This window comes from Labrus mixtus, chromosome 6 (assembly GCF_963584025.1).
Source record: "Labrus mixtus chromosome 6, fLabMix1.1, whole genome shotgun sequence".
Classification (NCBI taxonomy): Eukaryota; Metazoa; Chordata; class Actinopteri; order Labriformes; family Labridae; genus Labrus; species Labrus mixtus.
The window spans coordinates 26,808,180-26,825,357 of NC_083617.1; the positions used below are offsets into that span (position 1 = coordinate 26,808,180).

The 17,178-nt window shown below is 43.0% G+C and overlaps 1 protein-coding gene across 6 annotated transcripts in view; it reads right to left on the reverse strand.

Moving 5' to 3' along the window:
• Positions 1-2,726: 2,726 nt before the first annotated feature.
• cpeb3 (cytoplasmic polyadenylation element binding protein 3) overlaps positions 2,727-17,178 on the reverse strand; it is a 53,843-nt gene continuing 39,391 nt past the window's right edge. For all 6 annotated transcript variants that reach the window (XM_061040730.1, XM_061040729.1, XM_061040732.1 and 3 more), the window contains 4 exons: positions 8,088-8,206; positions 6,323-6,437; positions 5,091-5,272; positions 2,727-3,177 (listed from right to left, as the gene is read on the reverse strand). In XM_061040730.1, the coding sequence (XP_060896713.1) occupies positions 2,950-3,177; positions 5,091-5,272; positions 6,323-6,437; positions 8,088-8,206 (644 nt within the window). In that variant the 3' untranslated portion in view covers positions 2,727-2,949. The remainder of the gene's footprint in view (positions 3,178-5,090; positions 5,273-6,322; positions 6,438-8,087; positions 8,207-17,178) is intronic.

Genomic DNA, 17,178 nt, shown 5'->3' on the forward strand with positions numbered 1-17,178 from the left:
TGATATTTTGTTTTTCTTAAGAGCTCTTCTCGACCAATTTGACCAGCGGGACCCTCCGCCCACCCTCCACCGTGATAAAGTAGACTCTCTCTAACTATGTCATTATATTAGTTATTATAAAGCTCCTTCAGTTTGTCTTTGTCAAAAAAATAAAGTCTTTAAATGAAAGCAAATAAGCATGATACAAATAAAAAAATCAACCATCTGTTAAATCATTTCTCTGAAAGAATTAAATTAATATATCATTTTTTTCATCTGAATAAACTCACTTAGAAAATATCAGTTTCTCTCCGAGTATAGTTCAAAATTGAGGTATTGCAAAAGATCTTGTCAGTCAGAAAGCACGCTTTATCGCCTCTTCTTCTTCTTTTTTTGTTGTTGTTGTCTTTTAACAAAAAGAACCGCTGACCGTCGAAAACTGTTCAGATACAAAGAGAATAGTGCATAACAATATCGATCATAGAGAAGGAACAAACATAGAAAAGCTGTCCGGGTGGGGAAAGAAACGTCACAAAAACACCCAGACTTCACTTTCAGAGGGATACGTATTATTACTCAGGGTTAGCCTCTGCTTTTTTCTGTCAGTAAAAAAAGTTTCTTTAGCTTTGATTCGTTTTTTCTTGGACAACAGAAACACCAATCCAGAAGCATAAAACAGTTTGCGACTATTAAGAGGAGGGGACAGTGGGGGGTGGGGGGGGGGCGCCAACATGGGCAGTTTGACCTTACAGATAAAACGAAGGGGAGCGGACCACTCACATGAACTTGCGCTGTCGCAGGATCCCGTTCAGATTGTCCACAAAACTGCCAAAACCAGTGTAGCTTGCCCCCTTAAATCTAGAGCCGCTCTGTCTTTAGCAGCCAATTCTCTCATCCCTACCTCCCCCCTCCCCAAATAATGTTTGAGCTGTTTAACCCTTTGATAAAAACCAAAAAAAGATAAAGATGTCCACTTTTTTTTTTTTTTAGCAGGTCCATTACTTCAAGCTTTGCAGGAAAAAAAAACATCTGGATAAATATGGTTAACCCCAGCTCGCACATCTGCATCGTCTGGTGTCGTTATTCCCATAACCAAAACCCCACCCACCCACCCACCCTCCCCTCTCCAGCCGTATAGTGAGAGCATGTGCAGAGCTCAACCTCAAGTCTCCAGTAGCTTCAATGTTTGATTTCACGCCTCCTACCCCACCCACAATTCTTCTTCCCTACTCCACACCTCTAATCGTCTGCTCCCTCCGCTCCTCCTCCTCCTCCTCCCCCTCCGTGTGGAGTTTGTCTTTTAAAAGTCGAACATGTGAGCTCTTTGGTTGCGTTCTGGGACGTAAACGTGCGCTTCTGTTAACGAATAAACGAACAGAAAAGACCTCAGTTGTCAGTTTAAGCTCACATTGTTTTGTCTTCTGTGTGTGCGTAGGAAAGACAGCCGTCCTTTGTGTGTGTGTGTGTGTGTGTGTGTGTGTGTGTCCATGTGTGTTCCAGAGGCTTCTGTGTATTCTGGTGCAAGTATGTGTTTACAAGAGAACATACAGTATACACGTGTGCATACACTAGTTATGAAGTTTCACAGGACTTCTATGTCGGACATCAACGACAGTTAAAGCGAATCACAGTTCTAGGCATACACACCTAACTACATACGGTATAAAAAAATTGCACAATTATATCAACAATCACTGCAAAAAAGTTACTTCACCTATCAGAGACAGTTTGAATGGTTATCCTACATTTACTTTGTGATTATTAAGGTTGTTTTCTCCCCGTGTCGTCTGCGGCGAGGCCCGCCATGATTCCGCCGACCCGTCCTCTCTGTTCGTGTGTTGTGCAAACTTGGGCAGAGTCGAGGAGTAGACATGATACTGAAAAGTCTTTGCATGCAGCAACCTGATTGAAATAAACATGCAGTAAGGGGCGACCCACCCCCCCCCCCGATCCCCCTTAAAAAGGTAGCCATCTTTGTCTTGGGGGCGCCCCCTCCCCCTGTTGATAGCTCGTCGTTGCCAGGTGCTTCTCGAGATCTGTTGTGATTATTGTACACCCAGCCTGAAGAAAGTACGAGTGGTACCTGGTCATACCATGGATTTAGCAGCAAAGCTATTGCAGCATTACATTTACTTAACACTAGAAAATAATGTTGTTATAAAAATAAAGACCTAGAGATTGAAAGCCAACTAATCCACGTATGAGGTATTAATATTATCAGAGTCAAAATTGAGAGTGAATATAGCCGTGTTGTTATTTGTACTCACACTACTGGATAGTTGTTGCTACATCTTGTGCCTCCTGTTTCTCTTTTCTGTTTGCCTTTGGTAGGACTCTTCACGAGGGGCGATAGAACTACAGCTTCTCAAAATAAGTGCATGCTCCTTTTACATAAAATTTTAATTATCTATATATGAATAGATAGGTAGAAAACAAAAAATATATACTTTTTTTTTTCTTTAAATATTTAAATGGTCCCACCTCTGTTCTCAGTAAAGGGGGAGGGGTCCAACAGGACGTACCACAGCACCCAGTCAACAGCAGACAGGTGTCAAACAGACCATCCTGTGTGGGTGCGCGTGTGTGTACGTGTGTGTGTGTGTGTGTGTGTGTGTGTGTGTGTGTGTGTGTGTGTGTGTGTGTGTGTGTGTGTTTGGTGAGATTTTGTGCCAAAGTGCAAATTTAGCGCTGATAGATGTTTGTGTCCCCCGCAGTGCTTCATCAGAGGTGACACACTGAGTTCAGAGGGAGGGGTGGCGGGGGGGGGGGACTGTCCCGTGTCTTTGACCAGATCTTTTTTTCATGAGGTGTATGTGGGGAGACGGGTGGAGGAGGTGGGGGGTATAGGGGGTTGTTGCAGACTCAGACTGCAGGGCAGGAGGGGTTCAGGTGGTTGTTCTTTTCAGGGGGTCGGGTGTGGGTTCACGGGGGGGGGGGGGGGGGCTGCAGGGCTGGACGCGAGACCCCCCCTCAGCTCCAGCGGAAGGACACATGTCGAGGCCGGTCGCCCCCCTCCTTCACCAGCGGCTTGTGAAACTCTCGGCCGGCCCTTGAGTGGATGCTGGCCCAGCAGTACTCGCAGTAGTACTGCAGGCAGGTGACGTTGGCACAGAAGAAGGGGGCGAACTTCCCCCCGCAGCGAGCCCCCTGACACTCATCACACATCTGGTCGTCCAGGACGTACGGCTTCACCTCCACCTGGAGAGGAAGACGGAGAGACGTGAGACAAAGTTCTGTTTATTCTCATCCACTGACACAGCAGGAGCAGATCCAGACTGGGGCACTGAGTTGTGCAGGGGTTTCATGGAGCATGTGTGTCTCATTACATCGTCTACAAATACTAACATTAACATGTTTAAGATGTTAAAATCCTGTGTATAAATTCATAGTGTGGTAACATTTAAATGCAAAGAAAGCTGGATGTTGCAACACATCCCTAAAAACAGATTTAAACAGAAGCCCTGCCTCTGACAAGGCAAATCACCAATCATAGTTTGGGATTTTGGGGAGATGCAGATGAAAACACAAATCACAAATTAACATATAATGAGTTTGATATTTTACGCTGCTTGAATTTTGTTAAGTCAGAATTATAAATCCCCGTTTGATGGACCCAAAGTTTCTGCATGACTGTGCAGCAAAGCATGAATATTTTACACAGGCCTTTGTTACAAATGGTAAAACATACACATGCTGAGTGGGAAAGTGTTGCTTAGCAACATTAAAAGTGTTTGTTTATAGTGATACATTTCATATTTTGTGATGTGTTTATTACAAAGGCTTGTAGCTTGATAACGAATTGAACTTAATTACGCAGCAGGAGAGACTTAATGGTATCAGACATTGGTGAAAAAGATGATGTTATTATGTACATTTATCAGTAATGGCATTTTCTAATTGACCAAAAAGACTCCAGCGTCGTGCTCCCCTTAACTGTCTTCTAATGCTAGACTTGCACTCTGATCAGTTTTGAGGATGTAAGTGTGTTTTCTCCCTCCAAGCTTTACTAACAACACTCAGGCAAAGGCAGTCTCTGTGCAGTCCTTTCCAATAAAACCGAGGCCAGATTGAGGCAGGTATCCGGTGAAATGACTTTGACCACTAAGCAGGGAGACATGAAATGAGAGCTCGGTCGCCATGGAGACGCAGGGGGGGTGGATGCTAGCCTAGTTACAGCGTGGCCACAAAATGAAAGGTTATCGAATCCCTCAACTGTAGGAGGGCTGTCCCCTGTTTGACGAACCCTGCAACAACTACAGGAATAAAATCTACAATACGCTGCTGTGCCGTTACATATCATTTAGCTGAACCGGATAATGAGCTATTCTGTGACATATTACCACCGAGAATAAAGGGGAAAAAAGAGAGAAATACAAAGAAAAGTGGCTTAAACAGGCATCCCTCTATAACCGTATTTATCCCTGTGTTTGATCTACTTTCTGCAAAAGATACAATTCCTCAAAAAGTGTTGATTCTGTCCACAGATTACATCTTCAAATAAAAACAAACTTAGAAATATATATAGATATATATATATATCTATATATATCTTAAATCTATCTTATCTTAAAATAATTTAGAAAGGAACGCCTTCTTTGTATACTTAAGTTATTTCCTCTGACTTGTTTTGTACACTCTTTGTATTTCAGTCATAACAAAGACACCCTGCCCTCCTCTGAAGATGGATGAAGAAGAGGTGGGGTGGACTGCCACGCCCTGCAGAGGCTCGGCTTCCTGGCCGACACCCAGTCTCTCTCGGTCACAATCTGCCCCGCTGCAATTGGCCGGCGTGTCTAAAATAAGCAGGCTGCAGCGGAGCCAGAGTGGATACACACGTATAGGGAAGTACTATAATTAAACCGACCCTGTGTGTCTGCAACTTGAAACATCTGTCGGTGGCTCCGGCGGCCAAGGGCCAGAGTGATTGCACAGCCGGGCCTGTTCTTCCGTTATTGTAGGCTGTGCCATAATGAGAGCTGTGATGGATGTGAGAGGGCTCAGGCAGAGTTCAGCTCTGCAGCGTGCCAGAGGAATGACTGTGAAAACCTCAGCTGTGGTGGGGACGGAGAGGAAGGAAGATTGTGAATGAAGTGGGTGCTAAACTCACTCACCCTTTTGTCGATGTCATTGTGCTGCAGCTGTACGAAGCGAGCGCTGATGGCGGCGATGTAGCTCTGCTGGTTGGAGAAGGCAACACGGCCGGCTCCCTTTGGGTATTTGAGCTCCGGGTCGGTGTCGATGCCGGCATAGCAAACACCTCCGTACAGCCGGTCCATGATCATCGCCAGCTCCACTGCAGAGCAGGAAAGGTGATTGATATAAGAACAACATGAAGACGATAAAACAAAGTCCTTACTCAGACTGAGCTAACGTCATTCATTTGTGACAGCTCAGCCTGCAGCCCCCAGAAAACCATCAAACAGCATCAGAAAAAGAAAAAGATTTTTAACCTGCTTTATTCAGAACTTCATTGTATTGAATCATCTTGCCAGTTTGTTTTGAAGAGGAAGTGGCCTCTGCGTCTGATATTTTTTGCTCCTCATAATTACTCGTTAACAAATGAAAATCCTTGCCCAAATTCTCAGTTAACTTTGTAAGCTGCAGCTCAGCTTGCAGCCTGATGTTGTTGAAAACACTGATTTTCTAAAGTGGAAATGTTCACTCAATGTGCATGTATTTTTCAAGTTAAATTGACTTAAAAAAAAAAAAGAAAACATCCTTAAATATATGTGTTAGACAGCTTCGGTACTCTGAAAGTTTCTCCATTTAACAGTGCTCTGGTTTCCTCAGGGCCTCAGTCATACTTTGGAGTAGTCTTCAAACTAGAAGTGTTGCCAAATAAGTATTGAGTCTTGACATTGATCAATACAGTAAAAAAAAAACACAGGGTCAGCCAGGTGCTGTTTTGAGTTTTTGTGGGTTTAATATCTGCTAAGTCCTGAGATGAGAAGCCTTCAGGCTATCTTTAGAAAAATTAAAAGGTTTATTTCAGACTTTGGTGATTGACTCTGTTATTATCCGATAAAAGAATCTACCCTCCCCCCCCCATTCATCCGAGTAGCAGTCTCAAAGTGCTGGTATAATTAGTCGGTGTCACATTGCAGACGAGCAGGCGATGTTTATCCCAGAACAGAAGGACTGAGCCTTCCATTACAGCATGAATTCTTAACATGACGACCGCTTGGCCTGCGTCCTGGAAACCTGAGTACAGGATTGCTTTCTCACAGGGAGAACTTTCATTATAGCCTCTGGCCTCAGAGCTTCATGCCAGCACTGTGCAGCCAATTTAGAGGCTTTAGGGGGGGATCACAAGTAAGTTGTTCCCCTCGTAGAAGTTATTTACCTGCACGCAGGGGCCGCGGCACCCCCCCTACAAAGATGGTCTTGCGGGGGTCCAGAGGCTGGGAGCCGTCCATGACAAAGTCACTGTCGCTCAGGTTCCAGGGACGGATCTGGACCTGCACCAGAAAGAAGGATCAATATGGTCATGAATCAGAGAAATGTATGGTAAACTTCATATATTTCCCCAAGTTATGGATGCAGCCTTGGAGAGTTTTGACAATATCAGATATAAAGCTCTGCAGTGACAGATGTTTATCTAAGGTGAACATTTACCTGTGAAGCTTTTATTAGGGATATGCCCATTTTTTCCACAATTATCAGAAACTTGAAGGCAGTTGAGAAAGTAAAGGACATTGGGCCAAAGTAAAACAACATATTCAACCACCTATTAAGACCACCCATTAGTCACCAATCGACAACAGTAAACGTTGGCATGACCAGTAAATGATACTTTTCAATCCTTCATCTATATATCTACTGCTTATTACCAAATGCTGCAATAATAATATGCTAAACTTGCATTTTGAATAAGCACGACTTTACACCTGCTACATAGAAATGTTACTATTGTTAAAGGTCACATATTATACTAATTTTCAACCAGTTTAAAGAAGTCTCAGAGCTCCCCAAAACATGTGTGTGAAGTTTCTTGTTCTAAATCCACTCTGATCCTGTATTTGATCATGTCTATAAACCCCTCTATTTCAGCCCTGCTCAGAACAGGCTGTTTCTGTGTCTGTACCTTTAAATGTAAATGAGCTGCGTCTGGCCACGCCCCCTCTCTGGAAGGGCTTGGGTGTCTCTGTGCTTTCTCGCTCCATGTCCTATTGTTTACAGAACAAACACCTAGCTGTGGGAGTGTCACCCACCTGGGGGAGGGGTTACTGCCCTTTGTGATGTCATGAAGGGAAAATCTCCAAACAGCCTGTTTGAGCACATTTTCTGAAAAGTGGAGCAGGCAAAAGACGGAGAGGATGGACTTTTCCAATAATTGGGGGGGTTTGTAGACGGACCAAGGACATACAGAATATTAGTGTCAGAAAAACATGGCAAAGTTAGTTATTCATAATAGGTGACCTTTAATGTGAGATACAAGTGAAGAGCCACTGGCAGACACATGGACATGTTTAACAATATAGTTTAATGTAAATAAACAGATTCTTTGAATATGAAATAAAAATCTGTAGTAAGGAAAAGTTTTCTGATGTTGAGAAGAAGTTATAGTTTGTAATCAATTTAGTTTTGACCTTTATTGTAGAGACGGACAGGGCAGTGAATAGAATTATAAATTATTCTCCAATCTTCCCTTTCTTTCAGACCCTAGCCTACCCTAGCCCAGCCTACACTTAGTAGGAGACATTTTGATGACATTTTCTGTATCAATTAATCTAAAACCATTCTCTTTAAAATGCAATCCTTGTGAATCCATCCCATGTCATCTGTCAGAGGATGCATGAGTGACGTCGTAAACAGCGCAGTCATAGACAGCGCAGTCATAGACAGCGCAGTCATAGACACGGTCTTTAAACTCTGTTCTCTTATCTCAAGTTGCTTCTTGGACGGTTCAAAATGGCAGAGGAAGTCTTACAGTGGATATCCATCTGCCACGCCCTAGCTTGACGTATTGGCTATGAGAAATGAATGCTAACAGTTTGCTTATAGTTTACTTATTTTAACTGCATTCCTGTATGTAAGGTTTACTTAATGTCTAGTTGTGTCTAGTTAGTTGGAGAAGACTTCCTCCCATAAAGAACACTGTCACTTACTGGTTTGTCTTTGATGGTGGGACTGGACACACACAGGTAGAGCTTTCCGTCCTCCTCGATGCAGGCGTCGATCAAGGCCTGAACAGAAGTCTCTTCCTGGAACAGCAGGAAGGCGTAGCCTGGAACACAGAGAAGGCAGGGGTTTAAGAAAAGAGATACTCTCTAAGAAAACCTTCATCTGTGGCATTCATTAATCATACCTATTTGACAACTGCTCAAGTCACAGGCCTGTGACAAAGCTCTACACTTTTTCCTCTGTAATAATTCATGCTTTCAGACAACTTTGGATGACCTTGTGGCCTGTTCTCCTGTCCTCATTCGACTTTTCTGAATAAGACGCTCCGCACCCAGCACCCCACTCCCTGAGCTACTTCAGATTAAATGGCTAAGCAAAGTGCTGCACTCGGAAAGAAACCATGCAAAATTGATCAGCCCAACACACTGCAGATCCTCCCTATAGGAATCTGTTCAGGTAGAGAGGATTTGTTGATGTCTTTTCAAGGCGGAAAGAAAGAGCAATTCAGACAGTTACTCTGTACCATTGAATTATTAAACTCCGAGAGCATAGACCTTATGCAAGGTCGGAGCTATTAAGCCGGTTCCGGGGCAACAGAAAGGCAAATCAGGAGGGTGCAACCAGCAGACCATGCTACTGAAAGGACAAAGAACAAACGGCAAGAGCACAAAGCAACTTTTAGATTAAACACTTGATACCCAAAGACAGACAGGTGAATATATTTGCTGTCAGAAAGCAGCAGATGTTGGTGTGCACAGTTGTCTCTGAGTGGGTTGTAAATTATTTGTATATTGCTTTTTTTAAATTAGCAAAAGCCCAACACCACCTGTGGCACCCATGAGTCAGGGATATATGAGCTGCTGTCTGAGTGGGCTGGGTAGATATGCACAAGTGCACACAATCACACACACCCATATGTCGAGAGACTGACTTCTATACGAGTACATTCTGTCTCCAACTATCTATAATTTGGTTTGTAGTGTCTGCTGCAGAAGCTCTGCGCTCAAGTGTCTCTCAGTATCACCTTCACACACATACACACACACACTCACACCGATGTGCTCATGCAGACAAATGCTCGCGTATAAAAAAGGCGAGGAGGAGGAATGTGCAACTGTCATGTTTCACTTTAACATTCCTGAGCGGAGCTGCTGCAGATGAGGTGAGCTGAGAGGAGAAATAAAGCTTGACTCGGCAGTCGGTTGTGTTATGTGGGTAGGTCTGAGCCAGTGTGTGTCAGGGCAGGGCGGAGCGGGGGGAGGGAGGGAGGGAGGGAGGACGATGTGAGCATGTGCTGGAATAAAACAAAAGAAAGAAAAGGTAGCGAGTAGGGAAGGTGAGATGGAAAAAAGCATTCGAGTGTGTCCTAGTGTGGCCTGACACTGCTGCTGCTGCTTGCAATGTTTCTGATGGTGTGTGTGTGTGTGTGTGTGTGTGTGTGTGTGTGTGTATGCACTGACTGCATTTGACAGCTTGTATGTAACTGTGTGTGTGTTCAAGAGATGTGTCCCCTGTCACAATGGCATCAAATCGTAGTATCACATCAAATCACATCATACTGTATCGCATTGTATCCCCAGTTTTGTATTGTATTGTAATTTTATCAAATCATATCATATCATACAGTCAGCATATCATATTGTATTGTTTCTTATTGTCAGTGTATAATATAGTATCGCATTGTATGGTCAGTGTATCACATCGCATCATCAGCGAATTGTATTGTAACGTATTGTATCTTTAGCCGAATGTTTTAGATTTTATAGTCATCAAATCTTAATATTGTATTGTATATTATATCACATATCGTATCGTCAGCATATCATATTTTTATGTATCACATTGCATCATATAATATGTCAACGTATGTTACTGTTTCATTTTCCTCGACTTCCCATTCCATTAAAAATAAATCTGGATCCCTAACTTACATGTTGCGTTGGTAAAGTGTCCCAGTTCCTGGTACGGAAATCAAACCTGTTGGCCACAATAGGCCAGATTAGGTACACAGGATCCCAAAGCATCATTTTAATGTCCCCATTCAAACACTGAATTAAGATACATTTTTCAAGATTAAAAGGTTCCAGCTCCTACAACGTGAGAATCTATTGCACCATCTCTGACAGAGAACTAAATAAAGTCGGGTTCAAAGTGTTGGTGACTTGAAAATATTAAAGAACATGTGCATGGCGTTTTATTTCTACCAGCAGTAATCATTTAGGTTCTTGTCAACAGATAACTCAGTGATGGAGTGAAAACGTAAAGCTGAGGCTTACAACAACAAACTAATATAACCATTAATAATCACCATGAACTCCTTTTATTGGCTGCTACGCAATAATGATGTCACAGCGTTAAATGAAGAAGGGCAGCACTGACAGTCAGGATTAGAAATGTACTTAGTTTCTTTTGGATTGATATCAGAGTGTCTTCATGCTAACACACAATTAGAAGATTGTTTGCATCTGTTTTTTATGCAAAGCAGCCACAGAGGCTCCTCATAATGAACAGTTTGTAGCAGATTGTATTATAAGCACTTTAGAAGTAAAGTAACAGGCTCATAACCTCAGCGGGGATATAATGTTTCCTCTAATAACAAGCTGGAACAAAACACTCATAATGGAAAAAAAACTAAATTGCAATCAGCCGCTTTAATTTCAGTTAATCTCTGTTTGTAACACGGAGCCGACCCTCTCCGGAGCGGCCTCGGCTTTAAGAGGACTTAGTGCATCGTCATCTTCCTCCACGTGCCTCATCATCACCCGACTTAAGTCCCCCGTCTCTCTCTGTTCTGCCGTGTTACATAAACAGGGTTTGTCATTGGGTGAAATCATGTGGTGTAGCACTGACATATCCCCCCTTAGAGGAAAAAACAACTGCAGTCTCGCAGAAAAAAAAAAAAAAAAAAAAAAAACAGCATGAAAAAGGCAGAGTTAGCCAGCAGCTCGTACAGTCTGAGGCAGGGAACAACGTGTTCCATGACCCAGGGCAGACGAGAGACACAGAGAGGGGGAAGAGAGGGAGGGGGGAGAACGGGTGGAAAGAGGAGGGGGGGGGGGGGGGGGGGGGGGGAGTGCGAAAAGGTAGGAAAGCAGCATGAATGACTGCCGTACAAACAGAGTCACAGAGAGGATGTAAAGAGTGTAAAGAAGGACTCGAGGCTGCAGCTTTTATGAGCTCTGTCAGATAGTTTCTAAACTAAACAAGAAGCCAGACAGAGTCAACAGAGAGTGGTGAATTTTTGACCCATATATGGCCCAAATCAGCAGTTCTATGACCCACATTTAGCCTGGAACGATGCCACTGACTCGCCATAAGTCAAGCCTGGCTCTTGCCGTGTGGCCTTCACAAACACACGCTGGAGACTTTACATAAGAAGTGGAAGTAGCCTCTTTGTTTTAAAAGGTAAGTAGAAGTGTCTTTAATCTGCATTGTTTCTAATGGCCAGAAGGAGGCGACTCTACTGGTTGCAAAACAGACTGTATAAAATATGGACGTAGACACTGTGACATCACCCTTTGGTTTCTGAAGAAGAAAAAGGCCAATGGTCATATCAGAAATGATGCCTCCACCTAACTTTTCACAAGTAACAGGCAAAGGGGTGGAGCTGACAAACAGCTACAAGACGTGCACCTGTCGGTCAGATAAGCCACGCCCCTGAATTAATGAATATCTCTTCAGCTTAATAAAATAGAAACAGATGAGTAATAAATAAACCCCCTATACAACGTGAACCAATAAAAACATGAGCTATTTATACCAAAGTATTTTCTTGAACCAGGATGTAAACATGCTTTCTCCACATGTAGAAGTTCGCATTTTAGTATGTGTCCTAATGAGGATCCCTCGGCTCTTGCAGACAGCCTCAAGTGGACATTCGAGGAACTGCGGTTTTTGGCACTTTCCCTTTGGCTTCCTTTTTTGACCCCGAGGTTTGCTGCTTGTTGCAAAAAGAAGTTTAATTTCATGAACGCCGTTGGGAAAATGAGTGTACCTCTTGGATAATGTTAGTTGTACCCTGTGCTGTTTTTCCTCTCTACTCCTCTGTTGTCTCCAGCTCTGCTCAGGTGAAGCTTCTGATTACACAACGAGGTGCACCTGTCCTCCGTGCCAGAAGCCCAGGGTCTGACTTCTGGAGGCGGAGCTTTGCGGCGGTGACTGCTGTGTGTCGCCTCTCAGTTACGGCTTTGTGTGTTGTTGTGTTTTGTTCATTTAGTCTTTAGAGGATCTCTTTGTTCGTCTGCTAATAATAAATGTCTTAGTTGTGACTTTTGTAAGGCGTTTTAAATTATCCATGGGTCAAAGTGTAGTTACAGTCGTTCGCCAGATGGGGCAGCCTTAGTATTCACACGGTTAATTCTTATAACAATTTGACGATCTAGTTTCTTTCTTTTTGAGGCATGAGGTTCAATTTCAGTCTAATCCTTCTCTTTTAATCCTAAAAGCAGAGTCAGGGACAGGGTTAGCAAATTAGCCACGGCTAGAAAAATTGTGTGCATGACATCGACTTATTTGAAGACCTGGTTAACCGGAACCACCTGTGATTGACAAGACGCAACCACAGCTGCCTGTTAAAGTGTTACTAGGCACATACCCCCCCTCTCCAAATATGGTCACTTCTGGCTTTAATCCATTTAGTGTTACAAATGTAACCTTTGTCTGTACTCGTTTAAGGCCATTCTGATTGCATGTGTCTTTTATTCCCTTGGAGCCATAGTGCATAACAACAGATCACATTATACGTCTAACCAGTGGAAATAAATCAAAGACTTAGAAAGTTTTTCTAAGTCCTGAATCATTGTCATGTGTTGTATTCAACTGTTAAAGGAAACTTATCTTTATCAACTTTAATTTCCTTCTGCTGCTATTTCGAGGTCCTATCAGGACGCAGTACTGTACGTCTCTCTGATCGATGAACCTGAACTACACTCAGTTAGGACAGTGTGTGCTTTACAGTCTGAAACAGAGTGTGCTCTAAAGTGCTCGGTGCCACCTGAACGCTCCCACACCGAGTCTGAATGGTGCTGAGGGTCGGCCTTTTTCCATCAGCCCTGCATGCGCACTGCAGAGGCTTACACCACAGGAGCAGGGCACAGATCTGCAGTGGCTCGCACCTCAGGTTTTACAGGCTTCGCTTGCTTGTGAGCTGAAGCATCGTCTATAAAGGAGGGTTATAAATGCAACCCATGATTATTCCCCCCCCCCCCCCTAAAGAGTGCTGTTTAGACATCAACAAGATGCAAAGAGCTGCGCTGACCTCACATAACACTCCATCATAGTATCTGGTGCTAGCAGACACTTTACATCAGCCACATAGCACAGTTGTGTCTTTGGATCCGATCCTGTCGGCTCAGTCACCGATTGGTACACAAACATGTTTCCACTGCTGTATCAGAGTCCCACATCGCTCTCCTGTTCCCTCCATGACCTCATCAGCTGAAAGTTGTGTTCACTTCGCTGAAATCCAAAACGAGATGAGCAGATATACAGTGAGCACAGTCTGAGCGTGTCTCTCTCTGGCTTTCATAGTGACATTTAAATCCAGGTTTATCTTTTCAGACATGTGTCCACAGATTTATTCCACACAGACGAGGGTGCTGAGAGGGAACGGCCGAGAGATGAAGCTGTCAAGAAGAACACGAGAGGCGGAGAAAGTTAAAGGAAAGGAAATGTTATGTAGGAAAGCTGTATGAAGCAGACACTCCATGTTTAATATGTATCCCATGAGAGGAAAGAGAGAGAGGAATAAATCTGCACAGGGCTTTAAAACTGCCACAAAATGTAAACAGAGCGACCGCTCGCAGAGGCTTACACCACGAGGGGAGAGAAGAAGAAGACAAAACAGATGAAGAAGAGGATACGGGAGATAAAACAGACAAAGCTGAAGATGATGAAGAAGACTCTGTACAAAATGACGTTGTAGGTGAAGAAGCAGCGGAAGATGATTAAGACAAGGGAGACAAAGAAGAAAGAAGCCAGAAAGATAGACATGAAGAAGACAAAAAAGAAGAGGACCAAGTAGAGGACCAAGAGGAAGACAGGTAACATATGAAGATGATGACAAAAATACAGATCTAGAAGAAGAAAAGAAAGACAACAAATATTTAAAAAAAAATTGACACAGATATTCAAGAAGAAGAAGACAAGGCCAAAGGAGGTGAAGAATAAGAGTGAACAAAGAAGGCGGCGACGAAGAAGAATAAATCAAGCAAGAAAAATTAAGAAGACAAAGAAGGAGAACATGGAGACAATAAAGGCCGAGACAAAGAGGAAGCAGACACAGGCAAAGAAAAGAAGAGGCAGAAGAAATGAGAGAAGCCGAGAGAAAGACAAAAAGAGACGAATATGAGGACAGAAAATCAGAACACAAAGACGAATAAGAAGGTGACTAAGAAGGAGAGGAAGGTTATGAAGAAAAAGAGAGGATGATAAAGACAAAGAGAAGAAGTGTGAGGGAAAAGGCTAAGGGCATAGAAGGTGAAGAATAAGACCAGGAAAAGAAAAGAAGTTGAAGAGAGCAGAGATGAAGAAGAAGAATAAGACAGGGACGAAAAAGATAAAGACAAAGAAGGAGAACATGGAGACAATAAAGCGAGAGAAGAAGAGGAAGCAGACACAGGGAAAGAAAAGAAGGCAAAGAAAAAGATGAAGAAGAGGCAGAGGGAAAAAATAAGTTACAGAGAAATGCAAACAACACAGAGATAAATTAGGTGATGATAAAGAAGAGGATGGAGGTGAAGAAGCAAAAAAAAAGGATGATGAGGAAAAATACAAAGACAATACAATTAATTAAGGAAGCCAAGGTCAAGGAAGGTAAAGAAGACAAAGAAGCTGAAGAATAACACCATGAAAAAAAGAAGAAGCCAGAGACAAAGAAGGAGAACATGGAGACTGACAAGAACAGGACGCAGACACAGTAAAGGCGTAGAAAAAGTCACAAAGACAAGGCAGCGGGAATAAAACAAGTTCAAGAAAAAAGACGAATACGAGGACAGAAAAATCCTGACAGCACAAAGACAAATAAGGTGGTGATTGAGAAGACGATGGAGGTTAAGAAACAAAAGACAGGATGATAAAGACGAAGTAAGGAAAGGACAAAGTAGATTTGAAACCAAAAAAAGAAACGGAAAAGAAAAGAAATGTAGAGGAGAAAAGGGACAAGAAGAGGAAAATAAATTAGGAGAAAAAGAGGAGAGGATGAAGGAGAAGGAGGAGTAGAAGGAGAGGCATGTTTGGCAGGACGGATGGAGGGGGACACAAACATCTGCTCTCCTAAAAACTAACACGGGCCTCGAGGCTTTGGAGAGGAGTCAGGGCTCGGGCAGAGGAGGAGGAAATCAGGCAGAGCTAATCATCTCTATTAGAAGAAGTCATTCACTGGATGTAATCCCAGCACACGGGGGGGGGGGGGGGGGGGGGGGGGCAGACATGGAGGCCTGATGGTAATAACACCGTAACTTCTGCGAGCTTCATGGAAAAAAGAAACTACTGTTTTTGGGGGCGGATGTTTTTCCCCCTGTGGTGTTTTAATAGAGCCGATAATGACTCACTGCCGTCAGGAGCACATTTTACTTTTTAACCTTTTGAAGGTTTCAAACACGTCAGACACACCGGTCCTGCAGCATGACGTGAGCGCTAGCATTTGTAGCAGTTTATAGCTCCCAGTGCTCAAACTGCAGCGTCACCCCATCCTCCCCCTCCTCCTCCTCCTCCATCCACAATCACAGACAGAAATAGCTCTAGGATATTTCAGGCTCTTTGCCCACAGTAGTGTCTGATGATGGGAGAGTGTGTGAGCGGCAGCACCACACTGATCAGAGTTTCTCCGTCACAATCGATTATTGTTGTTTTCTTTTTCTTTTTTTTTTAAAGGTGAGATGATCAAGAAGGAAACATAGCTAATACTTTAGACCCTTTACTTGACTTGAAGAAAAAAAATCACAGAGCCTTTAACACCAATATTTCAAAATGCTTTCAATTACTGAGTTTCACCACAAACAATCCCAAAACCCATCGCCTATCAACGTCTGATAGACCATTTAAGTCTCTGGGAATGGATGTACATTTGTTTTACATCTTAGTAGTTCTGGTTAGAGATGCGCCGATCCACATATTTGTATTATTATAATGAATAGTGTTATTGTTGTTGTTGGTATTGATATTGTCTGTGAGGCTACACAAAGCTGTAGTAAACCTAGCATTGTGTTGTGCTGGCTTCAAATACAAACAGGAAGCAGTCAGGTTTTCAAATAAATATTTGTTCAATTTAAATATTTTTAACTGAAGTGTACTTTCGATCATATAGAAGGAGCTGTTCCATCTCGTCTGAACGTCGTCATGGAGACGATTTGTGGACACTTCTTTACAGTTCAGTCTGTATGTCTTAAGAGTGAGACTGTATGAGCTGAGTGTGTTTCAAGTACCCAATGATCTTTCTTGACCCGTGACGTTGATTTGCACCGTCAGTCCGATTCCCGATACGTAAATTACTTCAATATCGGACCCGATACCGATATTAGATGGGATCGGTCAGGACATGACTTCCTTACTTTAAAACGCTGTAATTTCTTGGTCCATAACATCTAAGAAGAGCGGCCGTAGAGTCTCAGCTCAACAGTAGATTTTAAGTCACACAGCGGCTTCACTCTGGCTTACTTCAGCGGTATGAGACCGAGAGAGAAACCATTTCTCTTCTGATGTTCTTCTAATTAAAAGGAATTAAGTTTGTCAAAATAAGACCATGATGCAGATCTGTAAAAAGTCAAGTGCCGTCAGGTCTGTCCTCAAGAGGAGAAGAAAACATCTTTTAAAATGCTGCTGGCTGTGTTGTTGTCGGAGCCAGCTACGAGCTAACTAAAGTGTGCTAACATTAGCCTGCTAACACAACAGTGCAGGCCAAGGGCAAATGCAGCTCAAGCCGAGGACAAATTTTGTTAAAAGGGGAAAAAAAGTTGCAGCTGGATAATGACAAGGTTCATTATAGATGATTATAAAACTGAAGAAAAAAGGTTCTAAGATACCATAAATAATTTGAGCTGTAAACACATGAGAGCTTGGGGAACAGTTAGGTAATCC